General features: G+C 36.7%; 1 protein-coding gene across 3 annotated transcripts in view; it reads right to left on the bottom strand.

Annotated features, from left to right (window-relative positions):
- The window catches only part of LDAH (lipid droplet associated hydrolase), a 93,805-nt gene that overhangs the window by 55,007 nt on the left and 16,220 nt on the right, over window positions 1-22,578 (bottom strand). For all 3 annotated transcript variants that reach the window (XM_036873249.1, XM_036873250.1, XM_036873251.1), the window contains exons 3-4: window positions 17,246-17,389; window positions 5,800-5,969 (exon numbers count right to left, since the gene is read on the bottom strand). In XM_036873249.1, the coding sequence (XP_036729144.1) occupies window positions 5,800-5,969; window positions 17,246-17,389 (314 nt within the window). The remainder of the gene's footprint in view (window positions 1-5,799; window positions 5,970-17,245; window positions 17,390-22,578) is intronic.

The following is a 22,578-nucleotide window of genomic DNA, read 5'->3' as shown; positions in this document are numbered from 1 at the left end:
AAAGTGTAAGTAGGGAAGAGAAATGGCACCTAACACTAGGAGAGGAGATGGAAAAACTATAAAATAAACAGACATGAGAATTCTTTTTTAACGAAGCACTATCACCTAAGAAATTTCAGGACATAGGCAAAATCCCTTTAATTGTATTTTACTGTAGTATAATAACAGTATCAAAATGATGTCCTTGAATCATTAGGGAAAAATTCTTCCATAATCAACCTACATTGTTGAAGAAGGCAGATAAGTAAAAAATATATTTTAGACAAATTTTTACCCAACTGGATAAAATAGTCTGGGGCTTAAAGGAGTCAGTTTAAGTAATCTGGAAATTTCATTTAGGGAGAAGATATTTTTGCCAACCAGACAGACAAAGGAAGGTCTATGTTATTGTGCATCTTCCCGAAGGAAGGCCAAATAACATAAAAAATTAAGTTTTGAAGGATATGATACCCCTGGAAGGGGAGGAAGTATTATCATTAAATGCCATATAAATTCTTAGAGGAAAATAATAGTTAAGTTACTTGAATTTCACTTTATGACTTAGTGCAGTGCCCAGTTAGGAGCCGAGGGCTTTCACAACTACTGAAGCCCGTGCTCTGCAACGGAAGAAGCCACCGCAGTGAGAAGCCCGTGCACCGCAACGAAGAGTGGCCCCCACTCACCACAACTAGAGACGGCCCGTGCACAGCAACAAAGACCCAATGCAGCCTAAAGTAAATAAATTTATTAAAAAAAAAAAAAAAAAAAGAATTGAGCGCTTTCAACTCCCAACCTTGAACTTTATGCAATTTATTGGCAAAATCAGACGGAACATTTTAAACATACAGAGGATTGATGTTGAGGGAAAGAAGATTCTAGATAGTGGGGGTAAGATGATTACTTTTTTATTCCCATGTCACCCCATCTGCCCCAAATTGCTAGAACAGTATTCATGGGGTCTCCTACTCCTTGAGCTGCAATGTAATGAGTCACGTGGAGCTAGCTGTGAACACTCCAGGAACACGCCATACTATCTGGAGTCTCTGCCATCATCCAAAGGTTGAGAGAACCATCAGATATCTTTGTAGACTGTCTTTATATCCACAGCTAACATAACCGTACCCCACCCCTAGATTAAGACAGAGCCGAGGCTGGATCCTGGCAAGGCACTTTTCTCTCAGTTTCTACCTATAAAATTAAAGATGGGACTAGATTGTCTCTAAAAATCCTATGAATCTGAAATTGTGTTTATTATTTTAAGTCATGACAGTACTATTTAACAATCTTCCAATTATCTATTTTCTTAAGTTTCTTTTTTAAGTTCTTTATTCTGGACATTACTGTCACAATATATGAAGACTTTCTATAATTCTATGTTCCAAATTTGCTTAAAGAAACAAACAAAATTTTTACTACCAGATTTTTTTTACTACCAGATTTTTAAGAGTCAATTATTTTCTTTAGCATACGAAAACATAGGTCAGACATTATGTCTAAAATATGCAGTAAGTCTCTTAAAATAATTTTAAGACCAAAGTTTCCTATAATTAGTTACAAAAATATTATAAAGAATTAAACCAAAATAAAACCAAATAAACCAGCTACTAAACTACACATATGTCCTTAAAATCTTATAGGAGTCAAATATTCCAGTAAAAATAACACAGAGATGGAAACACAAGTTTCTTATTATCACACTTCATATGTTGTAAAACATAACAGCTAACTTATTTTTGGCAAAATGATTAGGGATTGCAACACTCTGGCTAATACAAACTTATTTGATTGTCAAATGCATCTTAGATGGAGTGTGTCGTGCTAACTTCAGGCATGCAGGCGCTGTGCCATCTTAGAGTAGCCCAGAGACACTGAAATTTCAACACTTCAGCTGGGGTCACACCACCAATATTAACTGGGCCAGGTGTTTAAGCGGGGCGGGGCGGGGGTGGACTTCAATAATGTAGTTAACTGAAACCAGATAAAGCTTTTGAATAATAAAAAAATCATACAGATGTTCGCCCTCCTCCCCGGGTAACCTTTGTGGACAATTTATTGCATGCGTTATTTTCTACAGTACACCCTTTATAAGAAAACACACTTTCTCATGTCTCTCTGAAAACTCTATGATCACAGTATGACTTATGTCTTCACAATTAGACTAGGTTAAGCTCATGTTTCATCTGCCTTTTTCCTTTTCACCACTATTCCTGCAAAGGTAAGAACACCTGAAAGCAGAGCCTTAATTAGAAAGTTATAGAGCTGAGGAAGCTATAAGAAGCTACATTAACCTTAAGACGCATTGTACTTCTTTCCCAACAGACACTGTGAACGCAAGCCAAAAAAGAGAGATGGGTTCAAAACAAATGTGTTGAACAACTGTTTTCAAATATGCATAAGAGAAATTATACATTACATGCAGAATGGATGTGGTGCAAACAAACAAAAACCAAAAGGAAAGATCTCTGATTAAGTTAACAAACTGAAGGACTCAGAAATGGTTACTTTCTTCCCTATGTTTAGAGTAGTGTATTTGTCAGGGTTCTCAAGAGAAACAGACTATATATATATGGATATAGATAAAAGAACAGTTACTATAGTAATTGGCTCACACAATTATAGAGGCCAAGAAGTCCCACACAACATGCCATCTGCAAGATGGGAACCAGGAAAGCCAGTTGTATAATTCAGTCCGAGTTCGAAGACCTGAGAACCAGGGGAACAGATGATGCCGAAGGCTTGAGAACCTGGAACTCCACTGTCACAGGGCATGAAAAGATGGCTGACTCAGCTCAAGAAGAGAGAAAGAATTTGCCCTTCTTGGGAATTTTTGTTCTATTTGAGCCGTCAACAGATTGGATGATGCCCGCCCACAATGGTGAGGGCAGATCTTTTTTACTCAGTCCAATTCAAATGCTAATTTCCTCCAGAAAAGTCCTCACAGACACACTCAGAAATGTTTTACCAGCTATCTGAGTATCCCTTAGCCCAATCAACTTGACATGTAAAATTAACCACCACAAATAATAATGTTATTATTATTGCAAACATGCAAGTACTCTTTTTAAAACACCTGGAACAACTAATAGCCAAAAATTATATGTCATATCAGTTTGCAACATTTTATTTGACAGGACCAAGTTACTTCCTACACCAGGAAATAAATCCAGTATTTTAATTTATATATTGATATATACCTATATATCTACATGCTTGATGGTACATCACACAAGTGAAATCCTAACTGTAGTTAGTGGTGGGGTAGGCAGCCTCTGACATGGTCCCCAGTGATCCTCACCTCCTAATATTCATGCTCTAGTGTAATCCCCTCCCCTTTAGTTTGGGCTGGACCTAGTGATTTGTTTCTAACAAAGAGAATACTGTAAAAGTAATGAGATATCATTTCTGTAATTGGGTTACAGTCTGTGACTTCCATCTTGCCAGCAGACTCTTTCTCTGGCTCTTCTCCCAGACTTGCTCTCATGGGGCGAGTTAGAAAGGCCCACATTCTAAGGAACTGAGGGTGGCCTCCACCCAACTGCCAGTGATGAACCAAGGCCCTCCGTCCAACAACCCTTGAGGGAGTGAATTGAGGCAGAACCTCCTCAATTCAGATCTTCACATGAGACCACAGCCCTGAAAGACACTTTGATTACGGTCTTGTGAGATACCCTGAACCACAGAACCTAGCTAAGTTGTGACCAGTCCCAGGTCCACAGAAACTGTGAGAGGATAAATGTGTATTGTTCTATGCTGTTAAGTTTTGAGGTCACTTGTTACACAGCTGTAGATCACTAACACAGTAGTTAACCTAATTACTGAGCCAGTGCTTCCAGTCATCTCCATTATAATAATAATAGCTAACACTTATATGGAACTTTTAAGTTCTAGGCACCATTCTTAATTCTTTATATAATTCCTCACAAAAATCCTTTGAAGAACATACTACTATCCCCCTTTTACAGATGAGGAAACAAAGGTACAGAGACTCAATAACTTGCCCAAGGTCACCAAGACAAAATATGACAGCAAGTATTTGAACGTAGGTGTCTTGTTTCTAGAGTGAGGACTTGTGGCAACTGTGCAAAGAGAACTGCTAAGGGCTAAGACTGGACACTATGGAAACAGTAACCTCATAACATGGTACCAGAGGAGCTTTAGAGGCACAACAGAGATTAGAAGCCATGCAAAATGCTAAAAACAAAAGGAAAGCCCGTTTTCTGATTAAGATGCCTTATCTAGGGGGAAAAAAACCAGGGTAGAAGCAATAATATAGTGAATGGAATGCAATCTAGAATTTACTGAATTCACACTTAGAAATGAAAAATATACTTTCTGATAGCCAGTGTAAGAAATTAACAGCCTCCATTTGGTATTAAAAACCACACCCAGGGAGGCTATAGTTGTACTTTTCCCAAAGACAATTAATTATAAGTAAGAAGTAAGTGTGTCAAGCTGGTGGGAAAAGAAGCAAACTCCTAGTGAGCTCCAAGACTCCACTGAAGATATTTTACCACATAGAGTGAGAAAAGTCAGTATCCTAGGATAGGGAGATTCCAGGAAGGAATCACTTCCTATCTTGTATTCAGATTACCAGGTTAAATAGCACTCCTTCATGATCTCACACACCCTCTATTTACATAAGAAGTAGGTATCACACCTATGGGTTCGTCTGTGTCCTCTCTTAGACTTCAGGTTCTCTTACCTCAAAGACTATTTTATTCACTGGGATGTCTTCAAAACACAGCACAAGGCCTGATACATGGCAAGTGCTTAATATAAGTTTGTTGAATGAAGAAATAATTTATGTTGTGAATCACATTCATTTAATGGGTCATTTCAATGGTATATGTCAGTGAAAGTATGAGGTTTGGTTTTGTTTTGAAGTGTTGTATAGTTCACTAGCTTTCCTGGCACTTTAAATAGGTCTTTATATCTCCAGTGTCTCACTTAATATCTGGCACATAGTGGCACCCAGTAAGTATTTGTGAATGAATGAATGAATGAATAAATGAGTGTCTCAAAAAGGCTGCCAAGCTATAGAACAGATAAGGATTCAGACTTATGACTAAATAAAGATTTAATGTTCCTTAAGAATAACTGTTTGCCTATCAACAATGGTGATAATAATAATTTTTCTTCCTTTTGAGAGGAGGCATGAATATTTGCATAATACTCTCCCTAGACAAGATTATTGCCTCAGCCCTAGTTGGTGACTGCTTTTAAATATTCCTTTACAGGGACTTCCCTGCTGGCCCAGTGGTTGAGAATCCATCTTGCAATGCAGGGGACACTGGTTTGATCCCTAATCAGGGAGCTAAGAGCCCACATGCTGCGGAGCAACTAAGCCCACGTGCCACAACTAGAGAGAAGCCCACACACTGCAACGAAGAGCCTGCATGCTGCAACTAAGACCCAATACAGCCAAAAAATAAATAAATAAATATTTAAAAAGACATATTCCTTTACCAAAAACAGCAAGTTGTATGTAACTTAAGAACTCCAGATAACCCTAGATTAAAAAGCATTTGTTCAAATAAAATACTGTAAATTAACTATACTTCAATTTAAAAAGAAGACGCATTTATTCAGAAAATTCCTACCTCCTTCAGCGTTATTTTTTGAAATATTATGGGAAATGTATGAACATACACTCACACAGGCCCACAGTAATACAGAGATAAGGATAAAGGCAGCTGCCAAGTATCCCTCTCTGTGTTTTATTTATCAATTCAGTACGAGACAAAAAAGCAAAGGAAATCTGAGAGGATTTGTGCGAGTGCACAATCAAGCACCGACAGTCACCTCCTGAGGCGTACTTACCGGGAGCTCAGGGGCACGCTTCAGAACCTGAAGGGAGAAATAGCAGCCTATGGAATGGCCAATGACCACAAGTTTCATTTCCTTTGGCACATGAGTTCTCAGGAAAGCTAGTTTGTGTTCTACTTGACCACGGAGTCCATAGATGTCCTTAATTTCTTGAGCATTTGGATCTAAAAGAAAAAATATAAGTTATGTTTTCATTCAGTAAGTGAAAGCAATCACTTCACTGGGGAAAATATCTAAAAAAAAAAAAACCAATAACAATAGCAGTAGTTATCATTTATTGAAAGCCTACCATGTGCAAGCCACAGTGTTGGCACTTTATTTAAAGTATATCTACCAATCTTCACAACAACCCTGGAAGGGAAGTGTTCCTATCTTCATTTTATAGATGAAAATCCCAAAGCTCACCGACGTTAGGTGATAGATTGGCAGTTACATACCTGTTAAGTGGGACGGGTGAGATTCAAACCCAGGTGTCTGTCCTCAAAGCCCATGAACTCTCAACTACTCCATGAACTACTACAGTTTAGGCTACTGGTTCTCAAACTTGAGTATGCATCAGAATTCTCTGTAAGGCTTGTTAAAACACTCATTGCTAGGCCTCACCATCAGAGTCTCTGATCCAGTGGGTCTGGGCTGGAGCCCGAAAATTTGCATTTCTAAGTTTCCAGAAGATGCTGATATTGCTGGTCCCAGGACCACACATTGTCAACCACTGGTTAGGCTAAGTTACATGATTAATATATAACCAAGAAAATCCATGACACTGCTTCATTATTTTAGATAATCTTTGTTTAAAGAAGTCAAGACTAAAAGGCATAAGTAGGAATGTTTTAAACTGTTCCTTTTAACCAGCACAGTCCTGACCTGAAATATCCTTTCTTCCTTTCACAAATGAACGTCTTTAAGATTCTTCAAGATCTACTCAAAACTTTATCTAGCTAATCTTCAAGAAAAATAAATGAGCCTTCCTTTGTGTTTAACTAGTATTCACTTCTTATTATAGCACTTTATCATACTTGTATAACTGTCTGTTTCCTCCCTTCGACTGCGAGCTCCTTGAAGGCAAGGTCCATCTTTCATTTCTGTGTCCTCTGTGACTAGCACCCAGTAAATATTATTGTTGATTGAAAATATGAAATGACTAGACAATCTGAGGAAGCTGCCAGCTCTAATATTCTATGAGCGGAGAAAACTTCAGTAGGCTTTCCCTATGAACATATATACAACCCCAATGACAGGGTGTAATATTTCAAGATATCACAAGGTAGTCAATTGCCTTCTGAAATTGGAATCATTGGAACACTAAATTTCTTGCCTTCATGACTCCTGCAAGGTACTGATGCAAACTATAATAAAGGTACCCAAAACTCATTACGAAGAACTGCTCTTCAGTTTTATCTGTACATGCTGGTTTTCTTCCTTCAGTGCTCAGCTCCCCCTTGTTAATCTGGCTAACTCCTCTTTATCCTTCAAACTCTCAACAAGTGTTACCTCCTCTGAGAAGTCTTTTTATGATTCAGTAGATGAGGAGTAAAGTAGCCTTCCTTTCAGTTTCCACCACATCCCATGTTTGTCTCACCACACTACTCCTAATTTACTTCTGTACTTCCTGTCTTGCTTATCTCTTTCTCCAATGCCTGGCATACAGTTATTGAAGCGCTTTTTATTGAATTAATGAGGCTTAGTTCCCCATTTCAGTGGTACTACTGAAACAGGAGATTTCCCAGGTGAGACATGTTCTGCTTTAACCCTTCTTCCCAGGTGAGCCTAGAATTCATTCTCTATTTAACAAGGAAGTTCCCCATAAAACAGAATTGGGAAGAGACAGAATCTGGAAATTTGATTTTCGTAGGGCCTCTGATGGCTCCAAATCCAAGTTTTTATTTATTTAATATTCTATTTAAGTTTGAGTTGTTTATACTCCACTTCTCTCATATACCTTCTCTGATCACTCTACCCAGGAGTCATCATATTGTTCTGATACCCCAAAACAAATACCTATAATATTTGCAACCCAAGTTCTTTATTTTTCAAAATATACAGCTTTTGAAAATGTTGAAGTCTTCCTTTCATTGGGACAGTATGGTGTATTACAAAGATCAAGGGCGTTGGAGACAAGATAAATCTGGTTCTAACTCCCAGCTAAGCACCTTACTATGTGACTCCGTGCAAATACTTTGACCTCTGGCTTCAGTCTCCTCATATATAAAACAGAGATAGTAATTCTAGCCTCCGAGGAATGTTGCTTGCATAACACTTTAAAGCACATAGGAAGTGTCTGGCATAAACTATTTGAGAAATGAAACTTATGATTGCTATCATTTCAATTCCTGTCATTTAAGGCCTCCCTCAAATACACATTTATATGGTTAGAGCAAAGAGAAAGAAAATGAGCTAAATATAATAAACATTTAAAAACTTCATTGATTCTAGAAATAAGGTCCTAAAACATATTTCAGATGAACTTTAATGACCATTATCATTCAAATCATTACCGAAGTGAATATTTCAGAGGTAAGTCTGGCTTTACCTCTGGGAATTGCTCAGTAGATTTCCAAGATAAACACACTACTTAGTGTTTTCTGAAGTAATGAGATTAATGGGGAAAGTACTTTCTATAAATAAATAATCAATGATAGAAAATTTCAATGTGCTCTCTGGATATTATTTTACTAGCAAAAACTAAAAGCTAAAAGAATATCTATATACTGGACTGTATACTCTATACTTTCTCTCCTGTTATGATTTTAATATACTCTGAAAAAATTCTAGGAATCATTTACTTACTCTCCATAAAAATATTGTAAAAAAATCACATTCAATTGTATCACAATCAGAATGATAATATGGAAATGATTTATACCGTTCTTTTTATAGGGAAAATGTACTCCAAGTTACGATCAACTAAGTATATTTGGAAAGTAAACTGTTTCTAAACTGAAAACTGCCTGAATTGATAGATGGCAATCCAATTCATCAGTTCTTTATCAATATATGGTCCTGAATATAGTACTGACAATTGCCTTTTAGAACCCGAGCCTGTTTCTTAGACCCATCTCAATGGAATTCACTTCATAGATCATTTACTGATTCTGGAGTTTATTTCAAAAGGTATGTATAATCTGTTCCTAAGTAGTTCTTTGGGGAATTAAGTAATATCAGTACTTCACATTTACTTTTCATCTACTTGTTCAAACTGATTGATCCAGTTATTAAAATTCTGTCAATTCTGGATCAAAATATCATGCATCCCTTATAGCTTCAGGACACAGGTACATCTGATAACTATTATTTTCTTCCATTTCTCATGAACTAAACTGACTGCTCTGACAGAAAACAGTGACTAATTGGCCCATGATAATATTGAAAACACAGATATAAATACAATATACTCCCTTGCCTTCAAGGAGCTCACAGTCTAATAAGAGGAAACAGAAGTAGATAAAAACATTATTACAAAACACTGAAGTAAGTATAGCTCAAGCATTTCCTTGAGAAATTAAGAGGGTTTTATTGGATCAAAATAGAAAGGTAATGCCCCTTTGAATTCATAAAAAGTACTATGCCTTTCTCCAAATAAACCAAGAGAGATACCTGGAAAATACTATTTACTACATGCACATTACTATAACTGTGTAATTTTAACTACACATTTGAATACTATCACAATGGTCTAAATTTAACAACACATATTTTAACAACGCACCCACATATATGTTTATCTAGATACACATTGAATATAAATGCATAAGTTTTACTATACATTGTCACACAAACAGTATTTACAAGTCGCCAATGACCACAGAGCCAACAAGACCAAAGATTAGTGCCACATGAGCCTTCTGCTAGGACTGAGTCTGCAGACAGAAACTCTCTAAATCTTACACCAGAATTTTCTCAACTAGTGAAGTCTTCCATCCTGCTCCCATCATTACTCCAAAGCTATACCTTAATAATAACTTTAATTATACAACTTACACGTGGAGATTAAAAGGCTAAAAATAGCACTTCCTATTTTAAAGAATGCTTTGAGCAAGACGAATATACAGTTTACTCTTTAGGTCAAGCTTTAAAAAACACACAAAACAATATCATGTATTGTTTAGCATTACATATACATAACTAAAAAAGAGAAATGAAATTTACTCTAAATTCATGATACTAGAACATAAAGGCATACAAGTGTGAGGTGTAATTTTGGACCCTGCGATGAGTACTGTGCCTGTTTGTGGTTATGAGAGAGATGGAACAAATAAGGTTAGAAAGGAAGGTTGAGACTAGATCAAGTAGGACCCTGAACATCACTAAGGAGTCTGGACTCCACTGTGTGAGCAGTGAGAAGATGCCCAAGGATCTCAAAGGGAGGGACAACGATCCGGTCTGTGTTACAGGACATCAGCTATAATGCTTTTCTCCCTCCTCTTGTCTGCTTCTTACTTCTGTCTTCCCTGAGAATCTAACAGTTTGCTCGATTCTTAACTCTTCTTCTTGCTCTACCCTTTGGTTTTCTGCTTCTTCCCACCTACTGAGACACTTACTTGTTTATTTCTAGTGACTGAGAGCCCTGAGACTTGACTAACCGTCCCTGCCTCGGGAGAATCTAGTCATTCCCTGTAGCCGCCATGTTCTTCTGCCAATCAGAGTCCTGGCAAGAGAAAGCCCTACTGGTTTTTCTCTTTCTTTCAGTTTTGGGTACTAGAGTGGGAGCGGTTTAATGATTCTCGGGATAAACATGACGCAAATTCATCATTAGTTGAAAGACTATGTAACTTTTTTAGGTAATGTTTTACCAGTTGAAACTAAACCGCTATGATTTCTAGCTTTTCTGTTACACGTTTGGAACAAATGACAAAATAGTTGATAATGAATCTGCCATCAAGTAAGCTGACTCCATAGTAAATCAAAGCCAGAAAGAGTTTATACTTCTAATTCCTCAAATTTTCTTTTCACACTTTTTTTTTCCTGAGTCACCTCCTTCTGACACTGATGAACATCTGTTCTCCCAATTATACCCAATTTATGATTGTGATAATGTGGTGCAACTAGAATATTATTTCCAACTGTTCATAATTTTAACATGTGCTAATATGAAGCAAAACGTACTTTCAACATTTGATGTGTGGTTATAGCTTATGTCTTTTCTCTCAATGATTACATATTTTTCACACCAGATTTTGCATGTCAGAAAACCTGTACTTTAGAACAATAATCTTGGATGATGAATAATATATCTGTCCTGCCTATCCATTTCAGTCTACTGTAGCATGCATTTATAAACATAACCTCCAATTTGTAAAACAGATGAAGGCAGAACTGTTCTGGTTGAATAGGGGGGACTAGTGAAGCTCAGAGCCCCATGTGCCCTTTATAGAACTTTTGGGCTACTCACAACACAGATGGAAAGTCACTAAAAGGCAGCATTTTCATTTCTTTGTATACCTCTGTAGCACCACACATAATAATCTAGTAGGTTGTCGATAAATCCTTGATGATGGATGAGTTGCCCTTTCACCCCCCTCTAGAAACCACAGCTTCCTTTGGCCCTGTGGTGGCCCTTTGGGCTAATGCCTCTAGATGGCACTGTTCTCATTAGTAGCAAAAGACCCAGGCTCTAATTACTAAGTCATTAACTCAACAGCACACAAGCAGCCTAAGCAATAAGCATACTCGAAATAAAGTTATAAATAATATGTCAATTTAAAACAAGAATTAAAGACATTTCTCAGAAATTCAGACACAATAGATACTTTCTGCTGGTTTTCCCCACCAGTGTTTACTGGTGAAGATCTACAGCAGGGCTTCTGAAAATGTGGTACCAGGACCAGCAGCATCAATATTACTTAGGAACTTGTTAGAAATGCAAATTCTCAGGTCCTACCCCACTTGTAGTGAATCAACAACTCAAGAGGTAGCATCCAGTAATTTGTGTTTCAATAAATCCTCCAGGTGATTCTGATGCCAGCCAAAGTTTGAGAACCCCTGATGTAGGGTTACTCTTTTGAGTCTATTTTCAACTTTCAAAGTTGCTACTCATGTTCTGCTCAACGTTTGTTTTGTCTTCAAGTATGACTTAAGGGCTTACTGTGATAACTGAGGTGGATGTTGCTTTCATTAGGTAATTCAATATATAGCTTCTATTATGATGACCGTTCTCACTGAGGTAAGAATATAGGAATAAGACATGTTCGCTAATCATCACTAAGTTTGAGCACCATGAAAGAAGAGGTATTATCCTTCATGAGTGCTATGAGGTATTTCCACTACTTCCTAGCTCCTCCTGTCCTTGGTTATCTCTTCTCTTGCCAGAGTTAAGATAATAGGCCAGCAAAACTGGTAGCTTTTCGAGATTTAGCATGTTAAACAAGCCTGTTTTCTAAGAATTCTTTTAACACCTCTGTTTTCCAATACCACGTAAGATAGCCAAAGCACATTCTAAGCAGACGTACAAATTTCCTGACAGAGGAAAAACTGTGGTATTAAAACCCCCAAATTTCTTTGGGTATATATGAAGAAATAACTCAATAAATATGTATCTTTTAAACTATTTCAAGGTAAAGCAAGTATATACTATACATTTGATTCACATTCAGCCACATTTCTGTGATAGCTGTTGAAATAGATGTTTTTAATCAAGGCAATAAAATCTGTATATTCGGTTTCACTTCACAAAATCTCTCACTGCTAGGTAATCAATAGTTGCTTGCCTTTCAAAGCATACCCTAGTCTTTAAGAGAAGTGTAAAAGGCTCGAAAGTAAATTGCATTCACAGAGGAACACACACACACATACACGTAAACAGATAGAAAAAGACACTATGAAAAGAGGCACTTTGAGGTATTTAGGCAAGCATTTGCCATGAGTTGCATAGTTTCATCTACACCCCACTTATCCTGTCCCCCTTACAAGACATGGCAGGAAAAGGGTGACAGACCAGGGTACAATCTGTGACCGTGGAAGGGCTAATCACTAGCACTTTGCACCAGCCACCTGAGATGACCTACCACAGGACTAGAGCACTGACCTCAGGGTCAGAAGTGTTGGCTTCCTGTCTGCGTTCTACCACTCACCAGCACAAGGTCATTTAGCCCTGTTGGGCCTTACTTTCCTTCCTTGAAAAATAAGGGTTCAAGATGGAATTTAATGTAAATACTTTTTTTTTTAGGTTGATTGTTTTAATTAAAATATAGTTGATTTACAAAATTATATTAGTTTCAGGTGTACAACACAGTGATTCAACATTTATATAATAGATTATACTCCATTTAAAAGTATTATAAAATATTGGCTACATTCCTCGTGCTGTACAGTATATTCCTGTATCTTATTTATTTTATATACGGTGGTTTGTACCTCTTAACCCCCTGCCTCTGTGTTGCCCCTCCCCCATTCCTCTTCCCACTGGTAAGCACTAGTTTGTTCTCTATATCTATGAGTCTGTTTCTGTTTTGTTATATTCATTCATTTTACTTTCTGGATTCCACATATAAGTGGTAACATACAGTACTTGTCTTTCTCTGTTTTGTTATATTCATTCATTTTACTTTCTGGATTCCACATATAAGTGATAACATACAGTACTTGTCTTTCTCTGTCTGACTTATTTCACTAAGCATAATACACTCCAGGTCCATTCATGTTGCTGCAAATGGCAATATTTCATTCTTTTTATGGGCGAGTAAAACACAGTGTGTGTGTGTATACACACACACATCACATCTTCTTTATCCATTCATCTGCTGAAGGACACTTAGGTTGCTTCCATTACCTTGGCTATTGTAAATAGTGCTGCTGTGAACATTGGGATGCATATCTCTTTTCTAATTAGTGTTTTCACTTTCTTTGGTTATATACCCAGGAGTGTAACTGCTGGATCATATGGTAGATACTTTTAGCTCTAAGATCCTATAATCCTTTTCCTTTCTTTAAAACCTTTTTTTAATAGTGGAAATTTTGAAACATACACAAAAGTCCAGAGAATAGTATAATAGACCCCCATGTACCCATGGTCCAGCTTCAAAAATTATTTTCCTTTTTCTTTCCAGCTTTACTGAAGTATGACTGCCAAATAAAATCTGTATATATTTAGGTTGTACAACATGCTTGTTTTTAAAGGTGTACAAGGTGATGACTTAATATACATATACACTGTGAAATGACTACCACAGTCAGGTTGAGTAACACATCCATCACCTCATGTACTGAGTGTAAGTGCCTGACATTAAGCTTTTGAGTGATGAGACATCCACTTTCAATAAACATATTGCCAGCTGTAATGACCCAGCTACTAGCAAAACAACCAGATAAGGAACTAGGCCACCCCCACCCATGAAGGCTTTCCCTTTCAGAAAGCTTTGGGTAACCTAGATAACTGCTCAAGTGACCTTTTCTCCAAGACTTGTTAACTTCTATCTTTTTGAGAATAGCCATCCTAACAGGTGTGAGGTGATAATATCATCGTGGTCTTGATTTGCATTTCCTTGATGACTGATGATGTTGAGCATTTTTCATATACCAGTTGGCTATTTGTATGTCTTCTCTGGAAAAATCTGCCCATTTTAAAAATCAGGCTATTAAGTGTTTTTGCTACTGAGTTGTATTAGTTCCTTATATATTTTGGAAATTCTCCTTATCAGATATATGGTTTGCAAATATTTTCTCCCATTTTATAGGCTGCCTTTTCATTTGGTTGCCTGTTTCCTTTGCTGTACAGACGCTTTTTAGTTTGATAAAGTCCCAACTGTTTATTTTTGCCTTTGTTACTTGTGCTTTTGGTGTCAAATCCAAAAAAATCATTGCCAAGACCAATGTCAAGGAGTTTTTCTCCTACATTTTCTTCTAGGAGTTTAATGGTTTCAGGTCCTAAATTTAAGTATTTAATCCATTTTGAGTTAATTTTTGTGTATGGTTTAAGTTAAGGGTTCAATTTCATTCTTTTGCATGTGGATATCCAGTTTTCCCAATACCATTTATTGAAGATACTATCCTTTCCCCATTGTGTATTCTTGGTGCCCTTGTCAAAGATTAGCTGACCCTATATTTGTGGGTTTATTTCTGGGCTCTCTATTCTGATCCACTGGTCTGTTTTTATGCCACTACCATACAGTTTTGATTACTAGCTTTGTAATATAGTTTGAAATCAGGAATTGTAATAACTTCACCTTTGAACCTTAACTTCAATCTTCTTCCTCAAGATTATTTCGGCTATTTGATATCTTTTGTGGCTTCATACAAATTTTAGGATTTTTTTTCTATTTCTGTGAAAAAATGCAGCTGTAATTTTTGTAGGAATTTATATAGGGATTGCACTTAATCTGTAAATTTATAATTCTAAATAGAAGATAATTAGGGAAATAAAAAAGATAAAGTAGGTGAAAGTGGTAGTAGAAGAAATCTGAGCAACTAAAGAGCTGAAACAAAATCTGGATGATCCTGCTTATCAAGGGCCTGATCACTGAGAGTGGAAACTGTTTTAACAGAGAGGAGGAGATTAGCCAAGATAAATGTAATCTTACATGTGATGCCTTAAAAAGAAAGACACAGGAAGTCTGGGTGGTGAGATAACCTAATAATAAACAATGTAAGTGCAACAGATTTGCTTTAAGCACCGAGGTATTTTTCCATAAGTGCTAGCAAAGAGGCAGGTTCACAGCAGGTACTCAAAAAAGATTAAACTGAGTAAATGGAATTAGGAAAAAAGAAAGCTTAAATTCCATTCTCAAGAGTTGGCATCTGATGTTAAAGTCAATCTAAAATTAACACAGGATTCTGGAACCAGAACTAAAATTTCAGGAAGCTGATCTATACCACGATATGTAAGAATTAAGAGAAGAGATCAAGAGCCAGGGAGTTGTGATGTTCACAGTGAGATGACACATGAATAGTTTGAGCTATGGCTTCAGGAGGGAAAAGAAAAGAGAACCAAATCCCATGCTAACTACAGAACCAAAGAGTATCTATCTACTCTGTATGCACAGGGTGATTTCATTTCTTAAATTCTGCAATAACTACATGTGTCTTGACCATATGTATCAGTTAACAGCCAAAAATAGGACATGGATAAAAATAGGAATCACCTCTTAATTGTCACCCACTTCTTCAAATAAAAAAATTATTACAATTTAGCTTGCCTGCAGATGTTCATGACTGTGGAAAGAGCTGCCACTTAGAACAGAAACTTTTCCTTTGCTACTCAACAGGATCGAGGCTTCAAAGGGCCTGCTTCTAACAACTGTAAGGTAATACTTCTGAGGATGGACCAAAGGGAAGCTAATAAAACTTGAACAAATATTTAGCCAAAAAAAAATATTTAGCAAAAAAAAAAAGAGATAATTTGTATGTTCTACTATTGCTCAGGTACAATGTCATATGTATATGCTGACCTATGCCTGTGATCAGATTTAAAATGTTAATACATAACATTCCCATTCATGACTATATGGACTGAATATTTGTGTCCCCTAAAATTCTTACGTTGAACAACCCCCCTGCCCCCACTGTGATGGTATTTGGAGATGGGGACTTTGGGAGGTAATTAGGGTTAGAGGAGGTCATGAGGGTGGGGCCCTCATGAAGGGATTAGTGCCCTTATAAGAAGAGACACCAGAGAGCTTGCTGGCTTGCACTCCTTCTTGCTCTATCGTGCTCCCTCCCTCTCCCTCTCTCTCTCCCTCTCTCTCTCTGTCATGTGAGGACAAAAAGAGAAGGCAGCCACCTGAAAGCCAGGGAGAGGGCTCTCATCAGAACACAATTATGCTGAAACTCTAATCTTGGACTTATAGTCTGCAGACTATGAGAAAATAAATTCCTGCTATTTAAGTTACCTAGTTTATGGGTTTTGTTATGGGAGTCTGAACTAATACAATCTGGCCCTGCCTAGCACTCAAGTCCCTACTGAATCTCTCTTCCTGCTATGTTAATCCTTCTGCCTATTATACAGAAGGCACCCACCTCCACCCCTCAATTCCAAATTCTACTCAACTGTTAAAACTCTTTTACTCTCTCCTTTGTTTACTCCTTAAGTATCCACATGATCAGCAGGCCAGAGTTTATCACTTAATCACTCTCTAAACATGAGAATGAGAGCTTCTTTAGAGTAGGAACCATGGCTAAGGACCATGTCATCTTACACTACTTCACCGTTCCTCTTAATACAACCCTGGAACTATAGTACATGATCGATAAACATATAGTTGGTTACTAGTTGGTAAATACCAATGGCAAGTCCTAGACAAACTGTTTGATCTGCCCAAACTTTTAAAGAAAATTACCTGCAGAATGATTAAAATGACCCCCCAAATCCTAAAATTACCAGAATGTGGCATCATGGGCCCAATGCCACAAGTGGAGGTTTCCACTGGTATAACTCTTAACCTTAGCAGGCTTTCTAGAAATATGAACACCCATTCACTGTAAAGGAAAGCAGATGTTAACAAACACATACCATCTGAGGTTGTAAGAATCTTCTTGTCTTTGGGGGCCAAGGCATGCCCAGCATGACTGATAACCCAAACTGGAAAGCGTCTTTTTGTTGAAGAATACAAAGCCTTTGCAAATGGCACATAAAAGGCAGAAAAACCTGGGTTACCTAAGAAAAGAAACAGACTTTTAGATTAACCAAAGCAATAAACTCACATAAGACAATGTGCTGACTGAAAAAGAAAGATCTATTTCTCCTTAAACTTCCCTAAATGTTACTATACAAATGTAGTAACATTTACCCATACAACTCAATTTTAATATCTTTTATACCTTAAGTCTGGGAATTATCATTTAGAAAATTTCTGCTCCTGCTTTGTTCTCCAACTGCTTCAAATAAATTCTTCCTCCATGTTCCTCATCTTAATAAGTGGAAGCACCAATCATAAATCAAATACTCAAGTCCTAACAGCAGGAGTCATTCTTGGTTCCTTCCTGTTCTTCACATCCAATTCATCAATAAGTCCTGTCAACTCTGCTTCCAAAATACATCTCAACTTTGTCCAATTCTCTCCATTAGTGTTATCACTTCCCACTGGGTTTCCCACAACAGCCTCCTAACAGGTCTTCTATCTACTCTTGTCCCCTGGGAATCCATTCTTCAGGGTACCCAGAGAGATATCTCCAAACCTCAAATTGAATCACAGCAGTACCCTACTTAAACACCTTCCAGTGGTTTCGCATTGTCTAAAATCATTAATACTGCCTGTCAGCCCCTTCAAGGTTTGACTATGATCAGTTACCAAGCTGCATAAAAACCAATCAGTGTCAGAATCATTCACAAAGAAAACTTTAAGGAGTCTACGAATTGTTTTCTGGTCATTTATCACAAGTACTTATATTGTGGAGATGTATAGTTTGATCTTTGGGGGAAAAGACCACCAACTAATACATGTAGATTTTTCTTGTGTATGTACAGAAGGTATTTTTGAGACGGGTTTGCTACAAAGAGACAGAATGAATAAATGATCTTTTTTAAAAATAGTCAATCTGATACATCTTTGGGGGAAAAAAGTGAAATGGTGTTTTCATCTTCCAATCATCATCTGTATAACACCTTCATAAATACTAGTCCATTTCCACCAATATCTATTTCTCCAATCAATTTATCTATTTCTTCATGCTGCTAGGTTTTCTCCTCTTTGCAATTACATGACAGGGTTTTGCTGTACTGATGTAACCTCTGCCATCCTTGTCAAATTTTACTGATTTCTTCTTCATTGTCTATATCTTTTAGTTTCCTAGATAAGCAATGTAGCAAAGTGGTTAAGGGCATAGACTCTGGAGCCAGACTGCCTGGGATGGTTTTCTTACTTTGCCACTTACCAACTGTGTGACCTTTGGCAAGTTATTTAACCTCTCAGGCCTTGGCTTCCTTGTCCATAAAATGAGGATAATAATCATACTACCTCATGTGAGAACTGAGTGAACTAATATATGTAAAATACTTAAACACTGCTCAATACACTGCTTGCTGTATAAATGTTAGCTATTCAAACTTGTCATCAGTGTCTAGCCATGATGGTAATATATGAAGGCCTTATCACCCCTATTGTTACTTTGCTTCTGTTGCATTCTGACCTAGTGACTCAAGTTCCAAATTCCTTTTTGTGATGGTGCTAGTGTCATCTTTGTTAAATAGGTGAAGACTTCCTCAAATAAAGTAATGTGTTCTTTGGTCACCTGATTAATTGTCTGCTGTGCAGCTAGAGAAAGAAGGGAAACAGGGTGTGTATCAGCACAGAGTTACTGTAACATCAATGGTGGATGTGATGGCACTGTTTCATGTTTTATATTTAAATCTTCAGTATGGTTAGAATATTCTTGAGTGTAAAGTACAAAGCAGTAATCCAGCTTCTTTTCAAGTGAATAGCCAAGTGTCCCAAGAGCATTTATTATATTACCCATTCTTCCTGCATGGATTTGAAATGTCTTCTGATCCAATACTGAATTCTTACATTTGTTTGCTACTTCTGATTCCAAATAATTCCACTTATTTTTTCCTTTTCTTCTCTGCCAGCACCATACTGTCTTGATTACTACATTGTGTTTTTTTGTTTGTTTGTTTGTTTGTTTGTTTTTTAATGTTTCAGTAACTGGTAGGCCCTTAGAATTATTTTCAACAGTTTCAAGTTTTAAAAATTTCTTTGGAATTCTGATTGAAATTTTATCTCATTTATACATAAGTTTAGAAATATTTGATATTTTCCACATTACTGAGTATAACCTTCTAGGAATGTGTCATGTCTCATATTCAAATATTTTTTGTCTCTCAGTAAAGTTTTATAGTTTTCTTCATAGGACTAGAAAATAATAACACTTTTAAGTGCTATAACCTATTACATGCCAGGCAGTATTTAAGTGTTTTATATATATTAACTCATTTAGTCCTCACATGAGGTAGTACTATTATTATTTCCATTTTATGGGTGAGGAAACTAAGGTAGAGAGGTTAAATAACTTGCCAAAGGTGTTACCAGTGTTATCATACAAATGATAAGTGCTCAATAAATATCTGAAGACTGAAAGAACATAAAAAGTAAATAATACTGAATTTTGAAAAGAACATAAAATTACCTAGTCTAGGATCTTCTGCATACCTTGTTTTAGTTAATCTTACAACAGCGCTATAAAGTAGCTGACATTATCACCAAGGATAATGAGTGGACAGCCATTATTATTATTACTATTATTACTACTATCATTGCTATTATGACTACAATTATTATTACATTTTTAATTTTTTAAGTTGAATAGATTTAACATGTAGCATTCTGTAAGTTTAGGATGTAGAGAGTGTTAAACTGGTTTAACTTTAAGGAGAATCCAAAGATAACAATTACATGATTTAGACACAATAGTTGCAATGACAGGATACACAAAACCAGAATAAATGAGTACTAGATAATGGAACTGCTAAAAAACAACTTTTTCTCTCTATCTCCGGGTTTAAGTCTGAGTTCTTTCCCTTAATGACTGTAAGATCTTAAGCAAATCCCCTTAAACCTTCTGATTTACTATTTTATTACCATGAAGTAAATGATAATGCCAACTACTCCATGTCCATTTATTCCATTCACTACTATAGCTTCTTTGGAATACAGTAAGTCCCCTACGTATGAACCTTCAAGTTGCGAACTTTCAAAGATGCGAACATGTCCCTGTATGCCAGCTGTTGTACTGTATTACTGTACTTTTCAAGGTACTGTACTGTAAGATTAAAACTGTTTTCTTTTTTGTGTGTTTGTTTTTTATGTGTTATTTGTGTGAAAAGTATTATAAACCTATTACAGTATAGTACTATATAGCCAATTGTGTTAGTTGGGTACCTAGGCTAACTTTGTTGGACTTAAAAACAAATTGGACTTAATGAACATGCTCTCAGAACAGAACTCGTTCGTATGTAGGGGACTTACTGTATTCTTTTAGTTATTTTTTCGTAATTTATATTCTAGTAGGAGAATATATACACATAACTAAGTAGGTAAATAAGATAGTTCAAGAGTGTGATAATTTCTATGAAGGAGATAAACAGGATCATATGATAGAGAAGGGACAAGATTAGGATGGCCTGAGAAAAATGTCTGAGGAGGTGGCATTTAGCTATAACTCAAAAGATGAGAAGAAATCCACCATGTAAAGATTTGAGGGAGAAGAATACTAGGATGGAAGAATAGGTGCAAAGGCCCTCAAGTAATAAAGAGCTTGACTCCTGAAGACAGTCCACATTGGCCAGTAGCATGGAGATCCAACTTACAACAGAGACAGAGGTAGAAAATATAATGCAAAACATTTAAATGTCATTGCATACTTCACCACTTAAATGTTATGGCTTATGTTACACTTTATGAACCATGAACTAAACTTCCTGGTTAGGACATCACAGAGAAAATTAAAAGGGTCTTGTTTATACAACTAAAATCAGATATAGATGTATGTATATATATCTATCTCCAGGTGTAAAGATGTTCAAAAGCATTCCAATACAGAAATGCAAGTTATACCTTTTATCAAAGGATATCAAAAGGTGTTATAAACACATGCTTGAACATACACATAGTGAAATGCCTAAGCAACGTATAACAGAGGCTGTGGTGATCATCTCTAGACCCTGACTGCCAATAAACCCTTAACTACTTAACATTGCAATTGTAGACTTATGCCTTCTAGTTAATCTTGTAGGGGACAAAACTTCCATATATCAAGTTAATGTGGCATGGCATCTAGAGAAGGTTGTCATGTGGACAGAACTTTGGGCTTCTCCACGGAGCCTTCTCTGCTCCATCTCCAATCACTGTACTCACAACACAGGACATGCCACATGATTCCATTATCCCCATATGACCACTTGAGAATTATAATGATTCAATATGTTCTATACTGAGTTCTCATATTGCCTCCCTTTGCTTATTTCACTACTTAAAGGAAGTCCAAGGATGCTATTAGCAGAAATTCTACAACAAAAGTTCATTGGAAAAGATGAAACTAAATTAAAAGCTACTCAATCTGTGGCTTCCAATAAATAATTCCTCATTATCATTACTAACTTAAAAGTGATGAACTAATTTTGCTATGTGTATAAGCAAAGTGATTTAAAATACTACAAGCAGCTCATGCAGCTCAACATCAAAAAAACAAACAACCCAATCCAAAAATGGGCGGAAGACCTAAATAGACATTTCTCCAAAGAAGATACACAGATAGCCAACAAACACATGAAAGGATGCTCAACATCACTAATCATTAGAGAAATGCAAATCAAAACAGTGAGGAATCACCTCACACTGGTCAGAATGGCCGTCATCAAAAAATCTACAAACAGTAAATGCTGGAGAGGGTGTGGAGAAATGGGAACCCTCTTGCACTGTTGGTGGGAATGTAAATTGATACAGCCACTATGGAGAACAGTATGGAGGTTCCTTAGAAAACTAAAAATAGAACTATCATGTGACCCAGCAATCCCACTCCTAGGCATATACCCTGAGAAAACCATAATTCAAAAAGAGTCATGTACCACAATGTTCGCTGCAGCTCTATTTACAATAGCCAGGACATGGAAGCAACCTAAGCGTCCATCGACAGATGAATCGATAAAGAAGATGTGGCACTACAATGGAATATTACTCAGCCATATAAAGAAACAAAATTGAGTTATTTGTAGTGAGGTGGATGGACCTAGAGTCTGTCATACAGGGTGAAGTAAGTCAGAAAGAGAAAAACAAATACCATATGCTAACACTTATATATAGAATCTTAAAAAAAAATGGTTATGAAGAACCTAGGGACAGGACAGGAATA

Source organism: Balaenoptera musculus, chromosome 13 (genome assembly GCF_009873245.2).
Source record: "Balaenoptera musculus isolate JJ_BM4_2016_0621 chromosome 13, mBalMus1.pri.v3, whole genome shotgun sequence".
Taxonomy (NCBI): Eukaryota; Metazoa; Chordata; class Mammalia; order Artiodactyla; family Balaenopteridae; genus Balaenoptera; species Balaenoptera musculus.
This window is presented reverse-complemented; position numbering and strand designations above follow the sequence as displayed.